At 44.4% G+C, this 9,404-nt stretch overlaps 1 protein-coding gene across 2 annotated transcripts in view; it reads right to left on the minus strand.

Annotated features, from left to right (window-relative positions):
• The window catches only part of HMGA2 (high mobility group AT-hook 2), a 117,229-nt gene extending 109,134 nt beyond the window's left edge, over positions 1–8,095 (minus strand). For both annotated transcript variants that reach the window (XM_083860560.1, XM_083860559.1), the window contains exons 1-2: positions 6,164–8,095; positions 3,425–3,511 (exon numbers count right to left, since the gene is read on the minus strand). In XM_083860560.1, coding sequence (XP_083716686.1) covers positions 3,425–3,511; positions 6,164–6,274 — 198 coding nt within the window. In that variant the 5' untranslated portion in view covers positions 6,275–8,095. The remainder of the gene's footprint in view (positions 1–3,424; positions 3,512–6,163) is intronic.
• Positions 8,096–9,404: the final 1,309 nt, after the last annotated feature.

The following is a 9,404-nucleotide window of genomic DNA, read 5'->3' on the forward strand; positions in this document are numbered from 1 at the left end:
AAAAAAAAAAAAAAAAAAAAAAAAGCAAGACCTAGAAAGGGAAATGTAATATGATGGGCTGGGAACACAGCTCACCAAACAAATAAAATTCAACACAAAACACCTAAGAAATTAAAAAGAAAGATTCCCTACTAGGACCTTCCTGAAAAAATAGTGCTTTAGGGAGGAAAAAAACCCAAAATCCAATTTACATTTTGCTATTTTTTTCAAATATTTTAAATGAATGACAGAATAACTTGTTTGAAGATGCAGACTGCAAAATAACAACCTAATTGTGAGGACTCAAGTGGAAGGTGATCAGGAGTTTTTTGTCTCTTTTTTTCTGTATCTGGTAACACATTTTGTTCCTCCTGTTTGTGAAAATTAAACAATTGAGAAATGGTTTTGTCTTCTATAAAACACAGTTTATTTCTTGTGTCTAGTTTACAATAGCATAGGCATGTGTGATATGCCAGGCTTTAAGAAAAGAAAAAAGCATATTACCCAAAATTAGAGTAATTGCCACATTATTAGCTGTTCAGTTAGTTTTGCAACATTCTGTATGCATTGTCAAGTTTCACGTTGCTAATTTCCTAACAAGCAGTTTGTTTTCAGATGCCCCAAGGCCAGTTTACTAAGACCAACCACAAGCTCTTAAAGCTAAAAAAAAAAAAAAAAACAACAAAACAAAACAAAACAAAAAAAAAAAAAAAAAAAAAAAAACCTAAAAAAAATAAAAATCTTGTGAACCAAGAAATTTTAAATATACAACACAACCACAATTCCAGGGAAAATTGTCCATCAACTGATTTAAGGGTACTTCCTTCTTGAAGTTTATAACAAAACAAAGCCCCAGTTCTGAAGTATTTTTAACTCACTGCCAGTTTCTGCAATACATTTTTAATTGTGATGTGTAATGCTTTGCAAGAGAACACCCAATCAATTAATCATGAGTGCCTTCTCATGGCTGCTCGGTGGGCTCTCCTGGTCGGCATTTATCTAACATGTTGTGAACACTCTGAAGCATTTCAATGAGCTCCCTTTGAAACACACAGGGCACGCACTATTCTTTAGAAATTCCAGCAAATTCCAGCTGGGTGTATAGTACCCAGGTTCACATGTACAGGGGCTTAAGCTAAGATAGCCAGTTCTCTTTCTGGGGGTTGAGACAGACTGACTGGAGAAAGTCTTAATAAATGTATGTATGCATATGTATGTGTAAATATGTGTACCACAAAACTGAACATATAGCTCACTCCTTTTAGAGGTGATACCCTCACCACCAAATGAAGCTTTCTTACAGTGCCAAAACCTTCCCATCCATATTACAGTTAGAAAAACTACTGGAAATAGTATTACATTAAAAGATATTTTGAGATACCTGGTGAGAAGCTGAACCATTTGAGATAGGGTTAATTATCAATTTGGAAAAAGGACTAAAATATTTATTTGAAACGTGATACCAGTCCTTTCTTCAAGTAAGGCATTATAAGTGTTTTATGTTTTAGAGGATTTATCAAACATTTATATACTTTATCTATAAACCTAGAAACCAGTAAGACTTGTAATTACATACTCCTCAAAGGGTTTTTTAATTACAAAAAAAAGACGTGGTCTTTGGTCAATTTTTTACATTAGCAACACCCAAAAGCTTTAATTAGAGCAGTAACTTGATGCATTCTGAAAATCAAAATGTTACAATGAAATTACTCAGTTTGTAAATTAGATTAAGAAAGCATAACTATGTACCAGAATCATGTGGAAAACTCTTTGATTTGATAAACCTACACACAAATTAATGTTTTAAAATTATTTTCCATTTATACTGATTTCCAAATAACTTATGTAAATGATAAAATGCCAATATTTCTTTTAGAAGCATCTTTTAAAAACACATTTCGACAAATTACTTAGAATTTAATCTTACTACAAATGTTTCTCCTAGGAAAGCCAACACTCCTAGGAGTAATATTTAAAATACTAAAGCTCACATTTGGATTTGCTAGACTAATAAAAAACTGCTCTCTCTCTTTTGAAGAGTGACATATAAACTATTTTAACATGAATCTGAGGAATGCTTTTACTGTATAAAGAAAAAAATCAACATTTTAAGCACATTACCTTGCAGAATGGCTTCAAAAGATTTTTTAATACTTAACCTGTAAAGCATTTTTTACTAATTCATGGATTTTTTGACAGAACATGCTGCTTTTTGCCAGCCCATAAATTAGAAAAAAAAAATTTTTTGAATTTAAAGACAGTTGGAAAAGTACCTCGAACAAATGTTGAAAACACTTTAAACAAAACAGCCATGAAACCATAGTCACCTTTTAATGATTTAATATTTATCAATAGTTGCTATAGTAATTTATAACACTGAAAACTACCAAACTTAATATGGTCAGTACCATAGGCATACTGAAAAATGAACCATAATTAGATGAGGACAGAAATACCTTCCACACGTTTTGTCATGCACCTCCTTAAAAGATACTGATACACTTTAGCACTACAGTTCACTACTAGATTTTGTAAGCTTTTGTTTTGGATTTAGTACCTGTAAACTAGTGCTGCTATATAACCAACAACATAAATAAATCCCCCATATTTGTTTTCAAGCCTATACACAACTATTTGCCTTCACTAAAATATTTCCTACAGAAGGGTATGCATGATTTGCCTTGATAACACAGCTTTCTAATCTTGTGCTTTCCCCAATTCAAATAAAATTTAGCCAAATTTCATGTTGTATTTGTGATGTAAAGTCCATGCACTAAATGCAGTGACTTCAGGGAGCTTCTCCTGTAGCTAAAGGCAACCAGAACCACCAGAATAGAAGTTTGGTCCCATCACCAAACAGAAACAATGGTTCAGAAGGCTAAAAGCACTTTCAGTAAAAGTGTTTTTGAAACTGATTACTAAACAAGATATAACAGGCTTTTACTCTAACTCGAAGTTTACTTTACCATCACATTTTAAAGCTGTAAATTTCAATATATGCACTTATTTCCATCAACACTTAATTGGATTTACTTCTAATTAACTTATGTTTGACAAAGCACTTAGCTTCAATGTACAGATTTGGTCTGTAGTAGTAACAACTGTAAGGGAGCAAGAAATTAATCTTCTTCTTACAAAAATCTTAATGAAGAAAATAATATCCTTTGCATTGACTTCCTTACCAGATACAGGATATCTCATGGTTTCTCATGAAATACATTATTATTTCACTAATATGTAGACTACTAAAAAAGATGCCCTTATAAGTTCTGTACTTAGGGTCTTTATGTTAATTCTAATTTTAAAAATGTGAAATTCATGCTTTATATAGCTTCCATTATTAAAAGAGTTCCAATCCCACACTTCACAGCCTAAATGAATGGATTTTTTGCTACCAGCTGATAAAAAACCAGCATTAATAATTCTTTCTCTTTAATAATCTCACCTTCTGAGCTGCTTTAGAGGGACTCTTGTTTTTGCTTCCTTTGGGTCTTCCTCTTGGTCTTTTAGGAGATGGTTCACCACTTGGTTCCTAAATACAGGAAAACATGCTATTGTAGCAAGAGGCTACAACTGATTCAGATGATCTAAAGGATAAATTAAGCTCAGAAGTTGCTTAAAATATATGAATTAACAGTGTCATTAAATATCATAATATTAATAATGCAACATGAAAAATTTAGCAACTCCAGGTAAAGGAAAAAATATATTTTGCACAATAAAGGATTTCTCTTGCAATTGCATAAAAAAACTTGGAAAAGTGTGCATATTCTAACATGTAAGTTATAGCAGGAAACACATTTTTAAGGATGGCTATTATTTCCCTCATATAAGAGCAGTTATTTAAAAAATATTACAGTTACCCATTAAATTTCAATTGCATTGCATTATAGCAAGATACAATTATCACATGTAGTCTCTAGCACAAACTTTTTGGGGAAAAGAAGTTAACTACCAGAATATTGTAAAGTAATATGAGACTACTCTCTCAAGGGGGCAAATTTTTTTCTGTTGTTCTGCAGTCGGCATTATATTCACACCTATTCTAAAGAAAAATTGATTTGTATTCACATGCAAATGTAAACGTTTCTTTAAATAGAACACCAGTAAGCAAAAAAAAATCGACCAAAGAAAAATCTGAAAAACATCACTTCGAAAATGATTCAACACTGATTATTTTAGCTATTTTTTAACTAGTTCCTTTGCCTGCCAGTAAATAACCAGTCCTTAAAACTGCGTATGAAATACTAAGAGTTCAGATTCCAAATATTTATTCAGTGAATCATAAACACTATAAAACTCTTCTAGTCTTGAATATTATACATTTCATTCAGATTACAGGATGCGGTAGAACTAATTAAGTGCAGTTTGTTAACTTAAACCAGTTTAAACCCCTTCAGCTTTCATAATTCGCGGGTAGGTTGAGGGGAGGCTGGCGGGGGGACTCCCCAAGTGCTGCAGCTCAGTGGCGAGCCCCGCAGGCACTGCACATCTGGGCTCAGCACGTTGAAGGACTCGCATTTTTCTTTCACTTCCACACATTCAAACGCTATAGGAGAGGGAAAAAAAAAAAAAAAAAAAAAGGGGGGGGGGGGGGCAAAAAAAAAAAAAGGCGGAAAAAAAGAAAAAAAAAAAAAAAGAGAGAGGGAAAAAGAAAAAGAAAAAAAAAAGCCCTGGCACAAGGCAGCAGGGTCGGTGGGTGCTGACTGACTGCCGGGGCTGGTCGAGGGCAATAAGGGGGTGAAGCAGAAGGGGGACAAAGCCCGCAGTCACCGGACCGATGGAGTGAGTGGCAGAGCGAGGTAACGGGGGGCTCTGCTTTTATGGCTTTCCAAAAGGTATTTTCTGTGCAATTTCCAGGACCATGCCGGGGCGGGGGAGGGGAAGGAAGCCAAGCAGCCGGGTTTCCCGGCTCGGGGCTCTGCTGCTCAGCTCTCTCCATGTTTGAGCCCCTCGAAGACTCTCGTGGCAGTGGGGCCGATGCCAAATGAATGGGAAGTAAACACGTTTAAAGCCCGCGGAATCTCGCTTTAGAATGAGCTCCACGGACAGCCCTGCTCCTCAATCGCGACTTCCGCGGGAGGCAGGGAAAAGGCTGCGGGAGGCTCCGCGCTGCCCCCGCCGAGCTGCGGGATTAATTGGTTGCATCCGCAGGCAAAATCCTCCTTCGGCGGCGGCGGCGGAGGGGCTGCCCAGCCCGGGGCTCCCTCCCTGCGGGCCCTGGCCCGGGGCAGGGGCTGGGGGCTGCTCGGGCGATGCCACAATGGCACTACGGGAAAGGGAGGGAAGGGGGGCGGGGGTGGGAATAACACACGGATCTAGCAACCTTAGCGCGAATTCAGGTCTTGCAAGTTAGAAAGGGGAGCCCGGCGCGTCCCTGTCGGGGCCCAGGTGGAGGCTGCGGGTGCACAGGAACACAGGACGCCGCTCCCCGCGCCCAGACACGGCTGCGTTCCCGCCGCCTCGACCTGCCTGGGAAAGCGCCGGGCCGGGGCAAAAGGCGCCGCAAATACAGGGCAAGTCCCCTCCGGCTGCCTCCCCCACCTCCATCGGCTACGGGGGCACCTCTCTCCACACGAGGAGGGGGGAGAAGGGGGGGAGGTGGGGAAAGGGGGAAAGGCGGGGGGGCGGGGGGGGAAAAGGTGAAAAAAAAACCTATGCGACTTTCTAGTCACCCTCCTCTCCCCCAGCCCCAGCATGCAGGGGCAGTTCAGGGGCTGGGCTGGTCAGGATCGGAGGCGGCAGCGCCCGGCGGGACCCGACACACGCACACACACGCGCGCACACGGAGAGATTGCGGCGCTGGGAGAGGAAGGAGACAGGAGAGCCCCGTTCCCCGCTCCTCGCTTTGGCGATTTCAAAATCAGCTCGAAATGACCCAGCGAGCGCTGGTTGGTCGGAGCCGCGCTGCTCCATGTTCCCAATTTACATTGAAAAGCCCCGGCTCGCCCCGCGCACAATAGCGAAGCCCCGGGGAGGCTCCGCGGCCGGGGCAGGGCAGGGCAGGGCAGCAGCGCCCGGCGCTCGGGTCCCCCCGCTCCCACCGCCCGCCCCGCCGGGACACAGCGCTCGGCAAAGCCCCCCCGCCCCGCCGCCGGGGCTCCTGCACTTGCGGCACCATCCGTGCATGTGCATGCCTAGAACACTATAGATCTGCGGCTCTACGTATCGATACGATACTGACTTGTAGTTGTTTCCTGGGTCTGCCTCGTCCTCTCTTCTGAGGCTGTGCGGTTGCAGGTTGCTCCTGGGCAGCAGTGGAAGGCTGACCGGGTCCCTCACCTTGTGCACTCATCGTGACTTCTGCTGCTCAGCCTGAAACCAGTCTCTCCAAAGCACCTTGGAAGGGGGGGAATCAAAACGAGCTCTCGCTGCTTTTGCTGCTCGCTGCCACCACCACACCGGACGTCCTGGTGCTGCCAAAAAGGAGAAGAGAAGGGGAGGAGGAGGAGGAGGTGGTGATGGTGGTAGTGGTGCTGGTGGAAAAGGAGGGGGAATGAATCTATCTTACAATTTAAGAATAGTTAGTAACATTAAGCAATTCAAGAGAGGAGAGGTTAAAAAAAAAAAAAAAAAAAAAAAAAAAAAAAAAAAAAAAAAAAAAGCAGGAAAGGCAGAGTAAATTGCAACCCTGGAAATGCAAGGAGAGAGGGAAACAGTCCGAGGGTACTCGGGAGCAAACCAAGAAGAGGAAAAAAAGTCCTACAAATTGAAAGCAAGTGGTGGCTATCGCGCTTAGATCGGATCAGGACAAATTAAGATAAGACACACTGAAAATGGACTGAGAACACTGCACAATCCTGCCAGAAGCATGCACCCTGGGAAGACGGGGATTTCGGCAGCAGCGGGAGCAGCGCGCAAAAGGAGCGATCATTTAAAAATAATAATAATAAAACGATTTGGGAGATTGGGAGGGAAAAAAAAAAAAAAAACCAAAACGGGAAGGGGTGGGGGGGCGGTCCCGGGTTCGTGTCTGTGATGCGAGCTCCTGGACTGGAAATATTATTATATGCGAGTCCTGCCCACGGACTAAACTAGGATGAGAGTTAAGGGAGGGGAGAAAAAAAAAAAACCAAAAACACAACAAAAACGAAGGAAAAGAAAAGAAACGGCACCTTTACTCGTGGGTGGAAAAACCAGGAGGGGCTGTAGGAAAAAAAAAAAAAAAAAAAAAAAAAAAAAAAAAGAGAGAGAGAGAGGGAGAGAGGAGGAGGCAGAGCGAACCCCCGGCGATGGGGGGCTGGCGGTGGGCCAGATCAAACACGAGCAGCCCGGCAGCCGGGGCAGCAGCGCAGAGCGCGCCGCCGCCTCACGTGTCCCGCACTGGCCGGGCCGCGCCGCCGCCGCCGCGTTAAAGGGCCAGGCCGGACCCGCCGCCGCCGTCCCGCTCCCGCTCCCGCTCCCGCCCGCCGAACAAAGGCCCGCGGGCCGGGGCCGCCCGCACCGCGCCCGCCGCTCTCCGGCCCGGGCGGCCCCCGGGAGCGCGGTCCCCCGCCCGCGGCGCGGATACCGGGCGGGCGGGATACCGGGCGGGCGGGATGCCGGGCGGGCGGGCGGTGCGGATACCGGGATACCGGGATACCGGGATGCCGGGCGGGCGGGCGGGCGCTGCCATCGGCAGCGGGGTGGGCGCCCCTCGGACGGCCGCCGCTGTAAGATGTGGGCGGTGTAACCCGACGGCGGGTCGGAGCTGTCCTGCCGGGAGGTGACGGCACCGGGAATGACCTTGCGGAGAGCCCTGCCCCGACATTGTTCTTCCTATGAGCATGGCGGGGCCGCGGGCTGCTCCTCTCGCCGGAGCCCGCAGCAGGGTGTCACACAGCCCTCTCCCGCCGCCGCTGTCCGCTCCGCTCCCGTACGAGCCGTGGCTGGGCGCCCCTCCGCTGTGGCGATAAGGAGGTGGCCACAAAGGCCAGGGAGGACTCTCCTGTCTGTGCGTCCCCCCACAGAAAACGTTCACACCTGGGCTTCACGTGCAACTTGGGCATTTCCTCCAAGTCCCGCTCCTCCCACAAGGTCCTGCACTTTGGCTGGCAGCCACCCCTGCAGTAACTGTCTGGTGACATCCCTTCTCCCCTGCTCGGGGCTGGACGAGCGCAGGAGAGCACTCGGAAGGAAAAGTTGCATTATCGTGTATAATACTGAAGAGGGCAGAGATACCGCTGCAACGCTCCTTGTGCAAGCAATCAAAATACAGGCAGTGTTCTTGACACCTTCTAAAATCTTATGTCTATCAATAAATAAGGAAACAGGCAGAAAGTTACTACAATCAAATATATGCAGTCATTGACCAGCAAGGACTGTGATGAGGAGACAGCTGAGTTATTTTCTATGGAATAGAAAAAGTACACTGCAGACAGATGGGCTAAAGAAAGAGTAATCCTAGAACACTTCTTAAGGCTGAAAACATTGCCAAAGTGTTCTTAATCCAATCACAAGAATCCCAAAGCCTGCTTCACTCCCATCCGCAAAAGCAACCAGCTATGGAAGATAGACACAGTCCACCTGTTAAATCAAACAGCTATCAGAAAAGCCTTGTAGTCCCACTGCATTTTGTAAAATATTCAGTTCCCATCACACCATGAAGAATCCACAGAGCCCTAGATCCATTCTATACCTCAAAAGAACAAGCTGCTGTATGCAATCAGGATTCCAAGTGGAGGTTGTGAAGTCTTTCGTTAAAAGTGCAGCAGCACATAACTTTTATAACATTTATTAATCTCTTAAAAGCATTTTCATGTGTCCATTTCTCTGGAAGAAAGTGGTACATGCAACTGGTACAAGCCTGTTGCTCCAAAACATTCGTCTCTACAGAATCATCCTATATGGGCTATTAATTGTTCCACTAGTCTCCATTAGCAGTTCTAGTAAAAATACTATAGTTCAAAGACTTTTTACATGTAGCCATAAGCAAATAATTTTCATATGAGATCAGTATTCCTAAGCTCCCTGTTTGAAAGCTGTTCTGGACAAGAAAAGCCTTGATGCTTGCAGTGTGCCCAGCACAACAGTTTGGGTCTTTCTACAGTCTGACTACAGAATCACCATCATAAGAATCAGTGCCCAAGATTTCAACAACTATGCGTCTTTCATTTACTTGAAACTATCCTGATTCCCTCCTTACCAAAAGTGCTTAGACAATAAATCAGTGCGATATTCCTTATGGCAACTCTGTGGATATAGAGCTGTTTAGACTAATGAAAATACTTGTTCTTAGGTAATTTATATACAGAGTTGCTTACCTTAACCCAGGTAAGCAATATAACATCCAGAACCCAGAAAGCCTGACCTTCCTCAAGTGGCTGATGGAAGCTGAGGAGCCAGAAACAGTTCTTTGGTTTTTTCCAGCTTTCTTCCCAGAAGAGATGTGGTAGCTGTTCCTTCCACTGTTCCAATCCATCCTCTGACAGTATAGCTGTATTTGC

Source organism: Zosterops lateralis (assembly GCF_965231275.1).
Source record: "Zosterops lateralis genome assembly, chromosome: 4".
Classification (NCBI taxonomy): Eukaryota; Metazoa; Chordata; class Aves; order Passeriformes; family Zosteropidae; genus Zosterops; species Zosterops lateralis.